General features: G+C 40.9%; 1 protein-coding gene across 5 annotated transcripts; it reads right to left on the reverse strand.

Annotated features, from left to right (window-relative positions):
* Window positions 1-2,520: 2,520 nt before the first annotated feature.
* LOC138153479 (retinol dehydrogenase 11-like) lies at window positions 2,521-20,219 on the reverse strand. Of its 5 annotated transcripts, none has more exons than XM_069077595.1 (7): window positions 20,041-20,215; window positions 14,566-14,684; window positions 13,609-13,764; window positions 12,755-12,859; window positions 11,230-11,439; window positions 10,509-10,698; window positions 2,521-3,135 (listed from the first exon to the last, which is right to left on the reverse strand). In XM_069077595.1, the coding sequence occupies exons 1-7, from the start codon at window positions 20,106-20,108 to the stop codon at window positions 3,033-3,035; spliced, it is 951 nt and encodes a 316-aa protein (XP_068933696.1). In that variant the 5' UTR covers window positions 20,109-20,215; the 3' UTR covers window positions 2,521-3,032. The 5 variants fall into 5 exon arrangements, with proteins under 5 accessions (XP_068933696.1, XP_068933697.1, XP_068933695.1 ...); XM_069077596.1 differs by lacking the exon at window positions 2,521-3,135 and adding an exon at window positions 6,024-8,451 and having other exon boundaries at window positions 11,320-11,439; window positions 20,041-20,216; XM_069077594.1 differs by lacking the exon at window positions 2,521-3,135 and adding an exon at window positions 6,024-8,451 and having other exon boundaries at window positions 20,041-20,216.
* Between the last annotated feature and the right edge of the window lie 793 nt (window positions 20,220-21,012).

A 21,012-nucleotide genomic window follows, 5' to 3' on the forward strand; every position in this document is an offset into this window, starting at 1 on the left:
GCTTCTTGTATCTGAATGTCGAATTTTCTATTCAACTCTGTTTTTTTTCCTCAAGAATGCTTGAAAGTCCTCTATTCCACTGAATGACCATATTTTCCCCTGAAAGATGATACTCAGTTTTGCTGGGTAGGTGATTCTTGGTTTTAATCCCAGCTCCTTTGCCCTCCAGAATATCATATTCCAGGCCCTTCGATCCCTCAGTGTAGGAGCTGCCAGATCCTGGGTTATCCTGATTGTGTTTCCACAATATTCAAATTGTTTCTTCCTGGCTGCTTGTAATATTCTCTCCTTGATCTGGGAATTCCAGAACCTGGCTATAATATTCCTAGGAGTTTCCTTTTTGGGATCTTTTTCAGGAGGTGATTGGTGGATTCTTTGAACTTCTATTTTGCCTTCTGGTTCTAAAACATCAGGGCAATTTTCCTTGAGAATTTCTTGGAGGATAATTTCTAGGTTCTTTCCCTGATCATGGCTTTCAGGTCCATATATTTTCATATATATTCAAGTCCAATAATTTTTGAATTATCTCTCCTGCATCTATTTTCCAGGTCAGTGGTTTTTCCCATGAGATATTTCACATTGCCTTCTATTCTTTCATTTGTTTGGATCTGTTTAACATCATCTTGATTTCTCTTAAAGTCACTAGCTTCCCTTTGCTCCAATCTAAATCAGCAGGAACGATTCTCCTCATTGAGCTTTAGAGATTTTCTTTTTCCATCTGGCAAATTCAGCTTTTTAGGGCATTCCTCTCCTCATTGCCTTTTTGAGCCTTTTTTGCCAATTGAGTCAGTCTGTTTTTTAAGGTGTGATTTTCTTCAGTCAGGATGTTGACTCTCATTTCATAATTTTCTTGTATTGTTCTCATTTCTCTTCCCAATTTTTTCTCCACTTCTCTTATCTGCTTCTTAAGGTCCTCTATGGCCTGTAACCAGCTCATATTTTTCTTGGAAGATTTTGGTGCAGGAGTTCTAACTGTTTTCCCTGTTCCATGCTTTGATCCTTTTTATCCCCAAAATAGGAGTCTAATGTTGAACTCTCCTGTTTGTTTTGCTTCCTTTGTCTGGTCATGTCACCCCTCAGTCACTTGACCCCTGGGCTTTTTGCCACAGTAGGACTCTGCCACCAGACAGGGGAGCTTCTGTCCCAAACGCTGGGGTTTTCTCACCTGCCAGAGGTATTAGTTGGGTGCCCTCTCTGAGGCCTCCACATGCTCTGGCAAGCTGAGTACCTCCACCATAGACTGCAATCCAGATCCAAGCAGGTTAAAGCAAGAGCGATTACCCCTCAGACTGGTCGCCTGATCCCCCTACACTCTGCAGGCCAGGAGCTGAAGCTGCAACGTGGCCCAGCAAGGCATTTCGACGGCTTCTCACCCTGGGGGCAAAAGCCAATGGACTCCCAACTACTAGTCCCAAAGTCCACACTGCCCTGACCCCTCACTTTGTCCTTCGCATCTATGTGTCGATGAATCTGGAAATGGCCACAGCTGCTGGTCATCTGGAGATCCTCCATCCATCAGCTGGTAAGGCCTGCCCTGGGGGTAAAACCTCTGTGTGGAGCTGGGCTCATCTCCCAGAGCGCTGCACTGGCTGATTCCTGCCTGCCTGCCGAACTGTCCTCAGCGGGAAGTTAGCTTCTCTGTATCATTTTGTGGATTCTGCAGCTCCAAAGTTTGTTCAGAGTCCCCTTTTTACATGGATTGGGGAAGGTGGGAGCCAGAGCCTAAAGGAGATCCTGCTTCTACTCTGCCATCTTGACTCCCCCCCATTATCCCCATTTTACAGATGAAGAAACTGAGGTTAAATGACTTGCCCAGGGCCACACAGCTAATAAGTGTCTGAGGCTAGATTTGAACTCATCATCTTGACTTCAGACCTGACACCTAGCTTCTTGGAAATTGAATAAAATGATATATAATCTCACTATGATTTAATATAGGTCACAGGAAATGATTCCTTACACTATGAAGGTGCTGGGACTGTCATTTTAGTTTATCCACTATCTTACAGACAGGCCTTTTCCATTCCTTATAGCCCTCCACTTTAATCCCACAGTCTGCTGTCTCCTACCCTTCATTCAACCTTTTCTAATCTGCCCAGTTTCTCCACATACTTCCCTACGATCTGCACAAAAATATAGCTGAAAGAAGGCCCAGTCATCTAACTGGTTTGTAATCATCAGTGACATTGAAGAGCAAGACTACAAAGAAAAATAGACTCTGTTGCATGTATGAAGATCAAATGACATTTGTTCCTCCTCTCACTCATATTATCTGTTGTGTAATAATGGCTCCAGATGCTCAAAGGAAAGAGCCAAAGTGAAGTCTAGATTTAATAAAGATTTTCCGGGGGTGGCCAGGTAGCACAGCAAGTAAGAGCACTGGCTCCAGTGTCTGGATGACCTGGGGATCGAATCTGGGCTCAGTCACTTATCACCTACCCAGAAACACCTGGCTGTGTAACCTTGAGCAAGTTACTTAACCCCGATTGCTTTAAAAAAATAAAATTAAAAAAATAAAGATTTTCCTGAGTGAGTCTAGACATCAGTCTTGGATTTATTTTACTAAAGGGGAAACCTGGTTATGGTCTTGATGAAGGATCTCCAGACTCAGTTTAAAGAACTATTCTCCTAAAGATCAGCTCAGTAGGAACTAAATAAATAAAGGTCAAGGAGGGATAACTTTCAGTATAATTCTTCCCTCTCTATAGTCTGGTCCCATTCACCTAGAGGTGAATAAAAGGAAAGAATTATCAGCACATATTTTATTGGGGTCTTGCTATCCTATAATATTACTGATGGCCCTGGAAGTGACCGGGACAAGGCAGAGACATACAAGTAAAAGATAATGAGAAAGATCTGGCAGTGGTATTATTACCCTCAAGTCAAGTAGGTAAATGTATCATCAGTGGAAGGATCGTGTTCCCTTCCAAACAACCTTGTGGAAATTCTTTTTTTTTTTTGTGGAAATTCTTTTGGCACATTACAACTGAACAGTCTAAAGCTGTTCTTTGGTGATAGGCTACTCTCATCTATCAGTCCTGCTGGATTCCCAGCAGATCACAGCTGACATCCCATAACCGCCTTGCCGTTGTCATATTTCGTCCCCGGGAAGAAATCCATGCAGGACTGCAATCACTAGAGGAGAAAAGAGAGAGGCTGATGTCACTGACAGTGCACATGAAGCAGAGGTGTTTGGCTGTAATGCCAGTGCTATACCCATAGCAGCTGCCATGAATATGCATGCGTATTTCCAGGGTAGATTTGCAAAATATAATAAACTCTCTTCCTCAAAGGCTAAACCAAAATATTTATTTGGAACATCATTATTAGGATTCCAGGACGCAAGATTTAACAAGGTACTCATCGCTAAGCCAGGAAACACTGACATCTTAAACCTTTCTGTCAGGCCTCCCCACAAACAAGTTCCCCTAAACAAAACCCTCCCTCTGCCCATTCACAGCCTGCTCTCACTCTCTTCTCATGCTGTCTCTTTCTGTCTCTCCTTCTTGCGAAAGCTCCTCTCACACTGAGCTCCATGTAACCCAGGCTCCATGTGATCACAGGTTCCATGTGTTAGGCCTATTAATGGGCAGGGAAGATCTTCCTATTTCCTTAACATTACATTGGTCCATACTCTGCACAAGGCATAGTAAAATAAATGGCTAACATTTATATGGCCATATGTGTCAGGTGCTGTATAATTATTATCTCATTTAATCCTCACAACAACCCTGGGAGGTAGGTAGGTGCTATTATTATCCCCCTCACTTTATAGATGAGGAAACCAAGGCAAACAGAGGTTAAGTGACTTGCACAGAGTCACATAGCTAGTAAGTGTCTAAGGCCACATTTGAATTCAGGTCTTCCTGACTTCATGCCCAGAGCTCTATCCACTGTATCACCTAGCTACCTAATATAGTAGAAAGAGCACTGCATTCCATTTCACAGGACTTGAATTCAAATCCTAGTTTGAGTCCTAAAACAAGTCCAGAGGATTGAAGATGAAACACACCACCCACCTATTGCCAGAGAAACACAGGAAGACACATAAATTTTTGGACATGGCCAATGTGTGAATTTGTTTGCCTAAACTATATTATGAGAAATTTATTTTATTCATTTATTTATTTTAGAAAAATTGTCCCAATGGGGTAGGGAGAGGCAGAGTGGGAGGGAGGGACAATAAAAAGATCTTTCGTCTTTTACATTATCGTGTCACCTCTCTAGCCCTCAGTTTTCTCATCTGTAAAATTAGGCAGTTGGACAAGATGATTGAAGGTCCTTTCCAGGTCTGATATTTTTTGATTGTTGTATGGTAGTTGAAAAGGTAGACTGACTTCCATTAAAAACAGACTTTCACATTTACCACTTGGTAGTGGTTGACACAGTGTACATTGTCACTATCTATCAATCAATAAGCCTTATCAAGGACTTACTATGTGCCAGGCACTACATTAGGTACTGAAGATAAAATGACAAAATGAAAACAGTCTTTGTGTTCAAGGAGTTTCCATCATCTCAGGAGAGACAACGTACCCATTTAAGAAAATATGAAATATATTGAAAGTAATTATTTGAAGGGGAGGATGAAACACAAGCATTTGGGGGAATCAGTGGTCATCAAGTGGAACTCTGAAAGAATTGAGAGAGAAAGAGGTAGAGAGGGAGTGTGTTCCAGGCATGGGGGACCGTCAGTAAGAAGGGAGATAGAATTGCTGCGTGAACAGCAAGGTGTATTTGCTTGACCACAGAACACAGAGTGTTAAGGGGATTAATACACAATAATTAGATTTTGAGCACCTGGAAAGTAGGGTCTGGTTTTGCCTTTCTTTGTGTCCTTAGCACAATTCCTGGCATATAGAGGGTGCTCAATAAAAGCTTTGTTGCTTGCTTGCTAATAATCTTGAAAAGGCAGACTAAAGCCTACCTTGAGACAGAAGGCAAAGAGGCTAATTATGAGCCTATTTCAGTAGCTCATGTGAGAAATAACAAGAGTCTGAATTACAATAGTGGTGATATTGTCATGGAGAAAAGGAGATGAATGCTAAAAACACTGGAGGTAGAATTGACAAGACTTGGCAATAATTGGATCTAAGTATGTTATCTAGACTATCAGCTCCATGAGGGCAAGGACTGTGTCTTACTTCATTATATATCTTTGTGCCTAACATAGCATGCCATAGGTACTTAATAAATGCTTGTTGAATTTAATTACTGCAGTCTGACCAACAAAATCAGACTAAAATTAAAGTCCATTGAATTGGAAAGTCTCCAAAGACCATCTTTGTCCCAGTTCCAAGAAGGCTTTGCTCCTAAGACAATGGAAATAAAGATTTATCTATTTTCTTTTTAAAAATTTACAGATAAGGATATTTTAGAGATGTATCTGGAAACCTGTCCTAGTATATAAGTGGCTGGAAGCCTAAATCTCTTTACTCAAATGTAAATGGCCATACTGCCTACAGTCATGAGCTCTCAGCTAAACCAGGCCTCTGGGAAAACTGGCAACTCCATAGATGCATGGGGAGACTCTGGAGGTAGATACTGGAATACAGCTTAGATTCATAGGAGGTCAGAACAGGACCTTAGAAATTACCCAGTCCAGCAATTCTCAAAGTGCTGGTGGAGGATCCTTGCGGTCCCTAATACCTTTCAGGGAATCTGTAACATCAAAACCATTTTCATAATAATACTGTAAAAGGAAAAATCAATAATCAATGCCTTGAGTCCTTTGCTTCACATTGCTTTGCTAGTCGTCTATCAGGTACAATCATTTTAGAATAAGAAGTAACTGTGATTTATAGTAAGAGTATAGTCCTGGGTAACCTCTGTAACTGAAACTACGATGTAGTCCTAGGGGAACACTCTTGGGGTTAACTGACTCAGATATTTCTGCTTTATTTGAATGTAGACATGCCTGTGTTGGTTGACCTTAGGAGTGTGAATGCCTGTGTTAGTTAGCTTTAGGAGGGTAAGTATAATCATTATAAAATGTAATAATAATAATATAATCACTATGCAAATCTTTACATCAATTTTAATATTAAAATAATGAAGAAACAAAGCCCTATGGCTTATTAGAACATCAAGGCTTACTGGAAAACCTTACATCATAAAGTCCTGCAATCTTGTAAAGGACAGTTGTACAGATCAAGATTTAATCAAGAGATTCATGAATCAAGAGAACTATAAGTAACTATGAATTTTGTAACTCGTGTTCTCAGAACATTCTGGGTGGATTGTAGACCACCACCTTTGTTTCTCTTAATAAAGGTTGGTTTCTTTACCCAGAAACCTTGTCAGTTTCTTTTTTATAATACTAAGATGTTATTGGGTTATTAAAATATTTCTCCCTCTTCTAGCTCCTTATCTGTATGAGATTAAATTTTCTTCAACTGAAACAACAGATTGAATGTAGAAGCGGGTAGGAGAATCCAACTGTGTTCAGTCTAAGTCAATAGAGATTTGCAACAACTATATAAATACACACATATATGCATATATGTAAAACCATGTCATTCTTCTCACTTTTGTTTTAGAAAATATTTTTCATTAAAATATTATTTATGCTAATGTATAATATATTTATTATTTTAAGAGCATGAATAAATATTTTTAAAATGTATACAATTTCATTTTGAATATGGTTTCATTTAAATTTAATTTCTTTTTTTCTTTTTTTTATGGAGGTGGGAAGGCAAGGCAATTGGGGTTAAGTGACTTGCCTAAGGTCACACAGCTAGTAAATGTCAAGTGTCTGAGGCTGAATTTGAACTCGATCCTCCTGACTTCAGGGCTGGTGCTCTATTCACTGTACCACTTAGCTGCCCCAAGTTAATTTCAATAGTGGGCAGCAAGGTGTAAAGCCAAGCACGAGAGCAGCTTTCCAGATGACTGCTGCTGTGAACAACTTTCAAGATTCTCATTACACAGTATAGTGAACTCTATTCAGTAACGAATTAAGGCAAAACATTCACAGAAAATCAAAGTACAGCATTCACCATGTTATAGAATAACAATTTATCACTAAAATGGTCATGTAGTTTTCACCAAAGTGGTCACATAGTTTTAAACAAAGTTCATTCATTTAGTAACTCAATCATTCCTAAGGAGGCAAGCCTCCTTAATTGACACAAAGTACAGAGGTCAAAAGCTCTCCACCCCTAGGTCACATAGTCTTAATCTCTTCAATCAAAAAGTCTTCTTTCTTCTTGATGGGAGGTTAGTTTGAAATCATCCTTAATTAGTTAAATCCTTAACTCAACCATCTAATTTATAAAGGTCAAAGTTCTCCATCCCTAGTAAATCATGATCTTCTCGAAGTGTATTAAATACCCAAGGAGAGGTCTTTTCATCTTGACTCGAGGCTGGCTCTCAGCTTCCATGGTTCCCCTTCCATGGTCCCAGCTCCTTGTTGTCCAGTTCCTGTTCCATACTGAAGCTCACTGAAGTGTCTAGTCCACCCAAAGTCCTTCACAGTTTCTGTTCCTGGGAAGACAAAGCTTAACAAAGCCACAATAACATTCATTCAAATTGCTGGTATCTTCATCAATTCACTTTCTGCCTGTGAAATCAACATAGACCCAACAACAAGGTCTGAGGAATCAACACAAATCATTATTATAGTACTAGGACCTCTAAAAATGTCAACAAGACCCTCCTCCAGGATTTATGTAAACCCACAACAAGAAAATCCTCTTTCAGGGCTTCTGAACCAGCACAGCACCATCCTCTATCAGCAGACGAATCTGACAAAGTAACATCAAAACAAAGTACCGACACCACAGTTGTGCTTCCTCCCAGTTCTCCTGTCTTCTTATTTCTCAGAAGTTCTCAATTCAGTTCTCAGAAGAAGTTCTCATTTCTCTGTTCTGCTACCACAAGTTCTGTTCTCCATTCTGTTCTCGATGTGTAGCAATTCTCAGAAGTTCTCAGGATCCTGGCAGTTGTCTCTCTCTCTCTCCAGCAGTAGCTGCTGTCTCTCCACAATGTTCCTCCCAGAAGTTCTGGTCTGTCTCAGCTTGGGCTTTTCCTCATATATGGTATTAGCTCCTCCCTGTTCTGCCCCTTCTTGTTATGTCAACAAGTCCATCCCACTGTGGCATTCCCAAGTTCTGGGTCTTAATACTTGACACAATCATTAACTTGGAACAAGGTGCTAAGTACCTGTTTGATTGCAAATACAAGGGGCAGGGAAGATCTTCAAATTCCTATTACCATTACACTAGGTGGTGCAGTGGATAGTGTGCCAGGCCGGGAATCAGGAAAACTCATCTTCATGAATTCAAATCTGGCCTCAGATACTTACTCACAGTGTAACACTGGGCAAGTTACTTAAACCTGTTTGCCTCAGTTTCTCGTCTATGAAACAAGCTGGAGAAGGAGATAGTAAACGACGCCAGTATCTTTGCCAAGACAATCCCAAATGGGGTCATGAAGAGTAAGACACAACTGAAAAGAATGAACAACAAAAATATCAACAGTTAATAATCCACATAATCAAAATCTCTTTGAGGTCCTCAATAATTTTTAAGAGTACAAAAGGGTCCAGCAACCAAAAAGTTTGGGAACTGCTGATCTAGTCCAATGCTCTCAGAGATGAAGAAATTAATAAGGTCTACAAAAGTCAAGTGATTTGCCTAAGATGCAAAGTACTTTGGGCAGGGATATCTAAGGTGGTGGCTAGCTGCTGATAAAGTGCTTGTTCAAGTCTACATCTCCAGGGTGATCTGCAGAGGGAAAACAGCTCTGTCAAATGAACTGTGATACAAGAGTGATGATAGAGGCAGTTGTGCTTAGTGGATAGAGCTCTGGGCCTGGAGTCAGGAAGACCTGACTTCAAATCCAGTCTCAGACACTTCCTTGTTGTGTGACCCTGATGTAATGGCAAACAAAGAAGCAGTTAACACCTTGTTTTGGCTATTTAATTAACACCTTGTTTCAGCTCAATTTTCTTTTAAACCTTGCCCATGATTGTATCAAGTCTTTGTTGAGAAGCAGAACTTGTGAACCCTAGAACTTGTGAACTACTGTTGCTGATGCCACAGGAAGGGGAGGAACTAATGACCATATATAAGGAGAGACCCAGGATGGAGAGAGAAGAACTGAGAACTGAGAAGAGAACTCTTGTGGTGGCAGAGTTAAGAAGGAGAAAACTTGTGGTATCCTGGCACTCTATGTTTGTCTGTTCTGTCTGTGTTGATATTTATGACATATTTTACAGAAGCCCTGGGACCTTAATGGAAGTCCTGAAAGAGGATTTTCTGGTTGTCTGTTCACAGAAGTCAGGGAGGAGGGTTTTGGAGGTCCTGGGACTTTACTAATGATTTGTGTTGACCTCCTGGACCTTGTTTGTGGGTCTGTGTTGATTTCACAGGCAGATAGTGAATTGATGATGGTACCAGCAATGTGAATGAATATTATTGTGGCTCTGTCAAGCTTTGTCTTCCTAGAAACAGGAACTGTGAGGACTTGAGGTGAACTTAACACTGTGAACTTCAGTGTGGAACAGGAACTAGACAAGGAGCTGAGAGCTGCCTGCCTTTGAATCCAAGTGACAGTTGGATAGATTCAGGCAGGAGCTTGGACCATGGAAGAGGAACCATGGAATCTGAGAACCAGCCTTGAGTCAAGATGAAAAGACCTCTTCTTGAGTACTTAATGCTGACTGAGAAGATCATGATTTACTCTGACCTAGGGGTGGAGAACTTTGACCTTTGTATTTTGTGTCCCTTAAGAAGCCCTGCTCCTTAAGGATGACTGAGTTAAGGACTTACTGAATGATATCTTTTGTTTAAAACTAGGTGACCACTTTGGTGAAAACTATGTAGCTACTATAGTGGTCACTTGTTATGCTATAACATTGTGAGTACTGTGCTTTGGTTTCTGTAAACATTTTGTCTTAGTTTGTTACTGGATAAATAGAGTTCACTATACTATGCAATCAGAACCTTGAAGCTGTTCACAGCAACAGCCCTTTGGAGAGCTGTTCGTGTTTGCCTTTACACCTGGGGAAGTCAGGTAACCTCTGATTACCTGACTAGATCCACTAGATCCACTGGAAAAGGAAATGGTAATCACTTCAATATCTTTGCTAAGAACATCCCATGGACAGTACTGATGTGCTATGGTCCACAGGGTCTCAAAGGAAGAGACCCTGAATGACTGAACAACAAGGGTGTTGATATCAACAAGACAGTACCTTAGCAGGGACTAGAATTCAGGTCTATTTAGTCCAATGCATTTTCCTCTGCATCACAATTAAGATGCAGAAGATCCAAGACACTAACAATTCAAATATGACTTGGTAGAAGTATGATTGACAAACTGTTTCAGGAATTTCCCAGTTCTATCAATATGCAAAAAAATTATGAATAATATTTACAAATAACATGAAAATCCATTAAATAATTAATATTTCCATCAACATATTAAAACTCTGGATAGTTTGTCATATAACTGACATCCTTTGGCGGAAAAAAATTTGACCTCTATAAACAGAATTATACCTGAAATGTTTCCCACTCAGAGGCTCAAGGCCCTCAGTCAAGGCACAGTACAGGCTGGTCTGAGCTCCCTCCTGTGGGGTCTTAATGAAGGAGGAGAATAGCTTCCACATCAGTTTTATGCAAGTTGAATGCCGAACCAATTCAGAGTTGACGGTTCCAGGGTGTACAGAATATGTAGTAACCCCAGTACCTAGAATTAGAAGGACAGGAGTTATAGGAAGCCATATATAAGAATTCAAAATCTTGGTGAGGGCAGAGAAAGTGGAAGAACTTTCAGCATGATGGCTTCCCCTCATTGGATTATTAGCAGTGCCATCTTAGAAGTCTAGGGCATAAGGCAGGCTCCTGAGAGATATCAATGGGGCTCATCTTTACACAGAAGTACCAGAACTCCAGTCCTTCAAAAAACTTTTTGACCTGGAAACCAGCTGCTTTACTTTTCTTGGAGATGGTGAGATTCCAAGGTTCCACCTTGATAAATACATATATGTGATAAATGAATATTAAATCCCTAAATACCTCAGGTTGTGGGTCCCTATCTATTTTCCAACTGGTCACTGAACAAGAGATGCTTGAGGAAGCCAGGCCCAAATTTAGTATTCTTTATCTTGTACATTTTGGAAGGAGAGATTCTGCCTAGGGGAGGAAGGTGGAAAAATAACTTTCCCTATTACTGTTTTCCACCTTCTGTTCCACTACCCCCATTCTTCTGCAGGCCTACCTTTTAGTCTCCGAGCTAATTCCTGGGTAAAAAGCACATTGGCTAGCTTGCTGTGGCAGTAGGCAAGGGCCCGGTTATAATACTTCTCACCATGGAGGTTGTAAAAATGGATCCTGCCCATGTGGAATGCCAAGGAAGACACATTCACCACCCTTGATGGGGCTGATTCCTTCAGCCTTTCCAGCAGCAGATGAGTCAGAAGAAAATGACCTGGGAAGGGATGCAGAAAAAGGAGAAAATTCAAAGGCAATAATAGCAGGGGGCCAATTATAGAAAAGGGAAGCTCAGGCCAAGTTCTTAATTTTATCTCATCACTAGCATTTATTTACATAGCATTCTTTTTTTTTTTTTTTTTAAGCAATTGGGGTTAAGTAACTTGCTCAAAGTTACACGGCCAGTTATTATTTCTGGGTGTGGTGCTGAGTATCTGAGCCCGGACTTGATTCAGGTCATCCCGACACTGGAGCCGGTGCTCTTACTCGCTGCGCTACCTGGCCGCCCCTTTACATAGCATTCTAAGGTTCATACATTGTCTTATCTGATCCTCACCAAAAACTCAGGAAGACTGATACTTAAAAGCAAAATCCTTGGGGCGGCTAGGTGGTGCAGTGGGTAAAGCCCCAGCCCCAGAGTCAGGAGGACTTGAGTTCGGTACCGGCCTCAGACACTTAACACCCACAGACAAAAAACTAGCCATGTAACCTTGGGCAAGTTACTTAACCCCAACTGACCTCCAAAAAGAAAAAAAAAGTAAAATCCTCGTTACAGATGAGGCTTTGATTACATAGTATAGTGAGCTCCTTGTTTATTCAGTAACAAATTAAGACAAAACATGGACAGAAACTAAAGAGAAGGTAGCTAGAGCACAAAGTATCAGAACTTTACTCAATAAATGACTAATAGTCATTTATTGATAATATTGATTAAATTGATTAAAATAATATTGATAAAATTGATAATAGCACATCCATGGTGGGTAAAGCTTCTGACTTGCCTGATGTTTCCCAGCTAGTAAGCTGGGTCAGAAGTGGAATTTTAACCTTCTAAATCCAAGTTTAGCATGGTTTCCACAGTGCCTTTTTTCCACAGCTGTCTTTTTAAAGAAAAATTAGGACTATCCCCAAAGATAGATGTGGAGTAGCTGACATGACTGTAGAAGTTGCTGGGCTTGAGGAAAGGGAACAAATACAGTGGCCCAGGTAGAATACCAGACTCCAGTCCTTCAAAAACCAGTGGATCACACCTTTTTGTATACAGCTTGATTGAGGTGACCTCAAAAGTCAGATGCCAGAGAGCAGGTTCCATTCAACAGGAACAGCCTGTTGGGATTTCTCCTATAATAGGTTTAAAATGTGGGTTCTCTAACATGGACCTGGTGACAGAGATTATTGATGAAGCAACCCTAGGTGTCAAAGCCATGTGGTAATTGTGAAAATCCTAAGCAAAACTGAACCTAAATCAGAGAACTGTAAGAATGAAGGATTTAGTAGTATCTTCTGCTTTCTAGTTATATCAGGTTTCTTACCTAAGTGATTGACTCCTATGTGCATCTCAAATCCATCAGCTGTCTTAGAGTAGGGGCACATCATCACTCCTGCATTGTTGATCAGGATGTGAAGCTGTTTTTCCTCTGCAAAGCATAGGGGAGAAGATGAGGACTTTAGGGAGTTTTAGTAGCAGCTGGCCAAGGCTACCCATGGCCTAGATACCTGCCCAGACTACTTGCATGTAATTAGGCATGGAAAAAGAGAGACTCAAGAATCAAGTCTTCTTTATTTTCTTTTCACTTGCATAGGTCACATTCAATCAATAACCAATCCTGTATCCTAATGGATGTCGGACTTTATATTAACTCCATATGTTACAAAAGGAGATAGATTTGCATGAGTCAGGGATGAAATTGACAGATGCAGGTGACTTTCAGACCTTAAAGAAGAGAATCAGAAGTCATCCCAGTGAGAATGGCTTGCAGGAGACAGAAGAAACTTAACACTACTACTGGTGATTCAAGATTAGAGCCCAATCTGAGTTATTCTTCCAGTTTACTGTTTCTTAAATATATATATACATATATACATACACACACACAGATATATATTGCTTTTTGGAGGGGGAAAGTCAGGACAATTGGGGTTAAGTGACTTGCCCCAGGTCACATGGCTAGTATGTATTAAGTGTTTGAGGCCGGATTTGAACTCAGGTCCTCCTGACTCTAGGATCAGTGCTCTATTCACTGAGCCACCTAGCTGCCCCCTCATACATTTTTTTTTAGAACAACCAAGGATAGATTTGATAGGAGTCACATAATGAGCTCTTCCCACCCTTGCTTCTTGCCCCCTCTTTGACCCTTACCTCCTAATTACTCAGTTTGACTCTCACCTGACAGGAAGGCCTCAGCAAAGGCTCGGATTGATTTGGTGTCAGACAGGTCCAGCTTCTGCACCAGCACCTGCTGGTTCCCTGTCTTAGCCCGGATCTCATTGGCTGCCAACTCCCCCTTTTGCAAATCCCTACAAGCAAGATATACTCGAGCTCCTAAGAGTAACAATACAAACAAGTTAAATTTTTGTGTATAGCACAATAAAATTTTAATTCGATTTTGAAAACAAATGTGGTGGTGATGCCTCCGATGGGCTTAGAGGAGGTTCTTACATAGTTGGAAATGGCATCATCTCATTAGCCCTAGACACTATATAGAACCTTCCATCCCTAATCCTTCATCAAGGGGAGAAGAGAATAATAGGCTGAGGTCCAGAATATAGTGGAAGCCAAGGGGGAAAAATTAAGTCATACTGTCTGGGGAAGGGGGAGATATTCAATTCCCACCAGGCATGGAAGCCCCACTGCACTGAGACTAGGGGCAACAGGGGAAGACAACAGTAACTAAATAAATCTAAGGTAAGCAATGGAGATAGGAAAGGGGAAGAGATGCCCCGAGTCCAGGATGGGTATAAGCAGGGGTAGTATGAGAGAATATAACAACAGAGATTCTCAAAAGGACAGTTAGCTCAGACCAATCTGACTGACCAGAATGAACTGAGTCATATTTAATATTGTTCTTTAATGTTTCAAGGAGGAATCATTATCCCTATTTTACAGAGAAAGTAGCTAGGGCACAAAGTATCAGAACTCTACTCAGTAAATGACTAATATTCATGTCACACCCATGGTGGGTAAAGCTTGGTAGTAGGCACAGGGTCAGAATTCAATGGGGCAATCGAAACACAGGTCCAAGAATACTCTTAAATTCTGAGCCATAGGCACCTAAAACTAAGAGGGAAAGACTGAACACAACAAATAAGAGGAAGGAAATAGCAGAAGCTGGAGGGGACTTGCCTCTCTGAGCAAGGTCTTTGGCTGTCTCCTTCCCAATGCCTGTGTTGGCTCCAGTGACTATTGCAACCTTTCCAGGAAGCTGCACCATTGATGTACACACTCCATTGGAAACTGCTTTCCTACAGAGGGAGAAGAAAATAATTCATCCTTTTTTTCCCCCCAGTGAACTTCCCATCTCAGCCTGGGTTTTTCTTGTGCCTCAAGTCTCTATAGCTCAGGACTGGAATTTGCTTTGATTTTTTTCTGTTGCAGTGGCTCTTAGACAATAAACATTCTTTGTTCTCCTGTTAAAGATTTTTTGAGGGTGGGCTTTTTTTATGGAGGGGAAAATAAGAGGATGATACAGGGGCAAGTGGTGTTAGTGCCCCCAGTTAAATGAACTGCATCCATTTCATGTTGGTAGTGAAGCAATTACATGGTTCAGTGGATAAAGCAATGGGGCCTGGAGTCAGGAAGACCTGACTTCAAATTCAGCCTCAGACACTTTACCAGCTATGTGACTATAATAGTAATGGAATTTAAAGCTCCCCTGTATTGGCTTGGTTTTCAGATTGATTGTGTTAAAACCCAGAGCTTGTGAATCCCACTTGTGGGATGGACTTGTTGACGTGAAAAGAGAGGGCTGAACTGGGAGGAGCTGGTGATGTGAATTTAGAGAGACACAAGCAGAGAGAGAGGCAGAAGAATTGTTTTGGAAGGAGCATTGTGGAGGTAGAGAGACTGAAAGGATTGCTGAGGACCAGTTTGAACTGCCCAGGACTTTTTGAGACCTGCCACCCAGAGCTGCCAAGGACTGAGGAGACATGGCTGTTATGCTGGTACTTTGTCTGTCTGTTGTTTTTTTTTCAAGCAATCGGGGTTAAGTAACTTGCTCAAGGTTACATGGCCAATTATTTCTGAGTGTGGTGCTGAGTGTCTGAGCCCGGGATTCGATCTCCAGGTCATCTCAACACTGGAGCCGGTACTCTTACTCGCTGAGCCACCTGGCCGCCCCTTGTCTGTCTGTTTTGATGTTGTTTTGCCATATTCATCCACTGGTGAAGGACAATCCTGTTGCTGCAGAGGTCCTGGAATTTTGCTGCTGGTTCAGGGGTCCAGACACTGTTCTGCAGACAGAGAATGAATTGTGTCCACTAGTGAAGGACAGTGCTGTTTTTGCAGAGGTCCTGGAACCTTGCTGTTGGTTCACAAGCCCTGAAGAAGGATTTTCTTGTTGTATGTTTACAGAAATCCTGGAAGAGGGTTTTGCTAATGTTTTCAGGGGTCCTAGGACTGTTCTGCAGACAGAGAATGAATTAATGACGAGACTGGCAATGTATCTTGTGGCCTTGCTTAGCTTTGTCTCCCCAGGAACAAAGATTGCTGAGAACTTGCCTTGGGTCAAGATGAAGAAAAGTAATGGGTAGTAAATGCTGTGCTTAAGCTTGTTGTAACTCTGGGGTAGATGGCCTATTCAGTTGTGATCCAAGGGTGGGAAACTTTTGACTTTTTTGTGCTCCGTGACTGACCAAATGAATGTACATTACTTGTGATTGGAAACTAATCTCCATTTGAGAAGAGGGGCTTTGTGATTGACTAAATGAATGTACTGCTTAGGGGTGGAATAGTACTTAGAAGAAGGACTTTGTGATTGGCTAAATGAATGTAATGTCCAGGGGTAGAGTAGTACTTGGAAATTATTGAATTATACTTGGTAAATGCTGTATTTTGAAATCTGCTATATTTTGATTTTCTCTGTTCTTAATTTGTCACTGAATAAAATGGAGAGCAGCTATGCTAGTATTTTGAACCTTGGGAAGTTGCCTTTGCATGACATCACAGTGACCCTATGCAAGTCACTTAACCTCTGTTTACCTTAATGCACTGGAGAAGGAAATGGCAAACCACACCAGTAGCTTTGCCAAGAAAACCCCATGGAGAGTATTAGCATGCTGTGACCCATGGGGTCAGAAAGAGTCAGACCAACTAAACAATAAAGCATGCTGGTGGTAGCAATGCTGTGGGGATGGGCAGGGAACTCCTTTAACTCTTCTATAGCTTAAGAACTAGAGCTCCAAAAAAATGGAAACAAAAGTGGGTGCCCATCAGTTGGGGAATTGTGGTATGATTGTGATGGAATGTTACTGTGCTATAAGAAAGGATGAGCAGGATGCCTTCAGAAAAACCTGGGAAGTCTTATATGAACAAATATGAACAAAGTAAAGTGAAGCAAACCAAGAGAACTCTGTAGTCTAATAATAATCATAGCACACTGTAATAATAAATACAGCAATGTTGTCATAATAATCAACTGTGAAACACTAAGCTACTCTGATCAAGACAACGACCCAAGAAAATTCCAAAGAATCCATGATCAAAGATGCTATTGACCTCCAAAGAGAGACTGAAGAACACAGTACAAATGAAGCATACTTTTTTCATTTTTTTCTTTTTTTTGTATGTTTTCTTTTGCAACATGGCAAATATGGAAATATGTTTTGCATTACTCCATATATATAATCAATATATTGCTTGCCTTCTCAAAGAGTAGGGGAAGGTTGGAAGGAAAGTAGAGAATTTGGAACCCAAAATTTTAAAAAATTAATGTTTTTTTTTTTTTAAAGCAATTGGGTTAAGTATCTTGCTCAAGGTTACATGGCCAGTTATTTTGTGTGGGTGTTAAGTATCTGAGGCTGGAACTTATCCCAGGTCTCCTGACACTGGGGCCGGCACTCTTACTGCACCACCTGGCTACCCCTAAAAAATTAATGTTAAAAATGTTTTGAATGTAATTGGAAATATTTAATGAAATAAAATGTATTTTTTTTTAAAAAGCAACATGAACAAAAAACATGTAAAGAGAGCACCTGCCCTGGAGTCAGGAGGACCTGAGTTCAAATCCGGCCTCAGACACTTAACACAAAAACTAGCCGTGTGGGGTGGCCAGGTAGCACATCGAGTAAGAGAACCGGCCCCAGTGTCAGGACGACCTGGGGATTGAATCCGGGCTCAGACACTTATCATCCACCCAGAAACAGCTGGTCATGTAACCTTAAGCAAGTTACTTAACCCTAATTGCTTTAAAAAAAAAAAAAAAACTAGCCATGTGACCTTAGGCAAGTCATTTAACCTCAATTGCCCTCCAAAAAGCCAAAAAAAAAAACCCAAAAAAAAGAAATATATGAACTGTTACAGAATAAAGAAAGTAAAACACAGTACAAGTTTGCTATAATATAAACAAAGATAGCCAAACTTGGGTTCATTGGAAAGACCAATCTTGGTCCTAGAAAACAAGCGCAGAAAGATACTCTAAGTGGAGAATTTAAAGTATGCTGGGCATAGATGTCAGAAAGTTGTCTTGTAAGTTATTTTAACTTTTTCTTTATTACAAATGAGGATTCATTATGGAGGCATATTGGAAATAACTTTGATGTAAAAATGAAATTAATTTAAATTTTTTTTTAATTTTAAAATTGCAATTAAAAAACAAAAAGAACTAGGGTCAGAACCTCAGTCAGCAGGGCACTAGTCTTCAGTTTCAACAATTACATTCTATCTTGTATCCCTAACACAGTGCTTGGCACATAGTAGATCACAAGCTTTGTTCTGCATGCTTAATTTTAGGGACTGAAACACCAAAGTGCCATGAGAAAAGAAGAGGGAGGACCTGTTCTCTTCAAAGAAAGTTAAGTGGCTTTTTTTTTCTTTTTAAATCAGCTCATTGAATAGGCCAAGGAGTTTGTTACAACTATAAACAGTGTCTAGGAGTAAGTGTGTGTTATATTTGTATTGTGCTTTAAGCTTTATAAAGTACTTTCCAACCCTTGAAGTAGGTAGTATAAGTATTACCCTCCTTTTTGCAGTTATGGAAACTTTGGCTCAAAGAATTTAGCTGCCTTGCCCAGGGTCATACAACTAAAGTCAGAACCAGGTTTCAATCCCAGGTGTTTCATAGCACTTTGGTGTTTTAGTCCCTAAAATTGAGTGTTTATCTTTTTTTCTGTCTAGATCTGTGATTTCATCAGTTTCATCAAAGTATCTCTACCAATGCTAATCATCGGTAACTCTTCTGCAATTTAAAGTGTAAGAGATTTTCCTGTGACACTGAATTTAAGGAATTTTCCCATTGTCACAAAACATTATATGCCAGAGGCCAAACCTGAACCCAAGTCTCTTGAATCTGAGAGAGAGACAGAGAACCAGAGACAGAGAGACAGAGAGTCAGAGAGAGACAGAGACAGAGAGACAGAAATGGAGACAGAGACAGAAACAGAGACAGAGAGATGAGAAAGAAGTAGGGGGGGGGGAGAAGGGGGAGGGGGAAAAGGAGGAGGAGAATATCGCAAGTTGTTGAGCATCACCAAATATGTCCTCAAGTGCTATTTAATGCCATTAGTTGCCCACCATCTTTTGATGGCCCATAATTATTCTGGGTTAATCATTTAGACTGAAGCAGTCTAAAGCCTTGTATACATAGCTAACCCTCTTTGTTTGGGGAAAGTCTGTCCTCCCCTCCAAAAAACTCCTTGAAGATTTTAATGTGCCCTTGGTTTGGAGTAAATGGAGCCCCTCAAAAAAGTGAGCAGTTATGTTTTTGGATCCTTATGGGAGGAGATGCAGCGCAAGATGTCCCCCTTAGTTTTACTATAACATCTTCTATAAACTTTTTCATCTAACTCCATAGGAATAAGAGAGCAACTGAGTATTTGTTTTTTCTAGCTCAAACTCCCAGTGAATAGTGGAATGGCTTACAACTCGTTGGGGCTCAGGCCTTTCTCTGTGGGATTTTAAGCATACCAAAGATCAACGGAGAGAACAAGCAAAATGCAGCAAGAACAGAGAACAGTGATTTTGCAACTTATTGGAGCTGAAGGGTTCTAAGGTCTGGGAGAAAAATGTTCTCTCTCTCTACCTGAAGCCCTTGATTAAGAATGTTTATCTCAAAATAAATAAATAAATTCAGCTTAAAAAAAAAAGAATGTTTATCTCTTTTTTTTTTGAGGGAGGTGGGGGTCCTAGATCTGTGATTTCATCAAACTACTCCTACTAAGGAAAACAACTTTGTAAATGTTACGTTAGGGTTAAGGGGAACATGGGCTATTTTCTGCATTGCATCTTCTCCCAGAAGGACTCGTCAAAACCACAATTGCTCAGATTGAGCCAAGCACCTCTTTGCAGGGCTCCGCTGACTCCACACCAAGAGCAAATTAAACCTCCTAGATGAAGGGGATGCCCTGATCACCTAGAATTCTAGTCGCTTTCAGTAGCTCAGAGATTTCTTGAGGCCACCACACTATATACTGCTCCCCTCCAAGCACCACCCTTTACAAGGAAGCACCAATGAGGCTCAGCTCTTCTTCAGTGACTCCAGTTGGGAGTTTCATCCTGCATGGAGAGGTTTCTCACCTAAGCTTAAGAAGAAGAAGGTGGGCTGAGAGAGGGGAGGGGAGGGGAAGAGATTGCAGCACAACAGTCAGTTGATCAACTGTCACTCACCTGATATAGGGTGCTGCCAAGATCAGGAGGAAGACAAGCAAAGCCAACAAGGCCAGGGCCCCGAACATCTTAAATTTGTAGCCACTGAGCCCTCCTCAAGGATGCTGCCGAAGCCCTGGCTATAGCTGGCTCCAAATACTATGGCTGATTCTCTCTGGGCACACCCTATTTAAATGGGTTCAACTGGGGAAAAAAAGCAAAGGCTTCTGGGCAATGTAGTTCAATTTAGACTTCCTGGAAGTGATGAGGGACGGAATCCCAATAGGTTCAGCAGGAACCCTGATCTCATCCAAGACCAGGAAACCTGCAAGGGAGTCTGGAAAGAATTCATCTCAGCCTTTCTTGGAGTTAGAGTTGAGAAAGTTTATTATTACGCCTTTACAGTGGGCAAGAGTCCATAGTGGAGCTGCGAGTGAGAGGGGTACATGCTTTTACCTTTAAAGGGTAGGGCTGCCATTGTCAGGGCTGACCAGACGGAAGGGATCTCAGTGCATAGATAGTTTAGATAAGATTTGGGCCAGGCGGGAGGAGACTTGAGGGATTAAGGAAGAACAAAGGAGTCACAAGGTGTTGCCTAGGCCTAGTGAGGATAGGGGGAAGGGGCAGAGCCCAAGATTGGGAAAGGAATTTTACAATACAAATTGCAGGTACAATTTCACAGACTGGTTTCACAAGTTGGTTTCACAAATTGACCTAGACCCCAGGTACCCCATCAGAAGCAGCCGAACCCTGGAATGAGATGGACTGCTACAGGATTTCTAGTAACTTCCATCCCAAAGATCTTTACTTACCTGGGAAGGGGAAAGAGGGGCAAACTGGGGATTAAAAAATTTTTTAATTAATTAATTAAATTTAATTTAATTAATTAAAAATTTTTTTAAAAAAAGTTTTATCAATTTCATTTGTATGTGCTTTAATTGCATATAATTTAATCACTTAACCTTGATGACCCTTAGTTTCCTCATTTGTAAA

Source organism: Petaurus breviceps, unplaced genomic scaffold (genome assembly GCF_028583685.1).
Source record: "Petaurus breviceps papuanus isolate PSGF00001 unplaced genomic scaffold, PetGlider_PUasm1.0 90994, whole genome shotgun sequence".
NCBI lineage: Eukaryota > Metazoa > Chordata > Mammalia > Diprotodontia > Petauridae > Petaurus > Petaurus breviceps.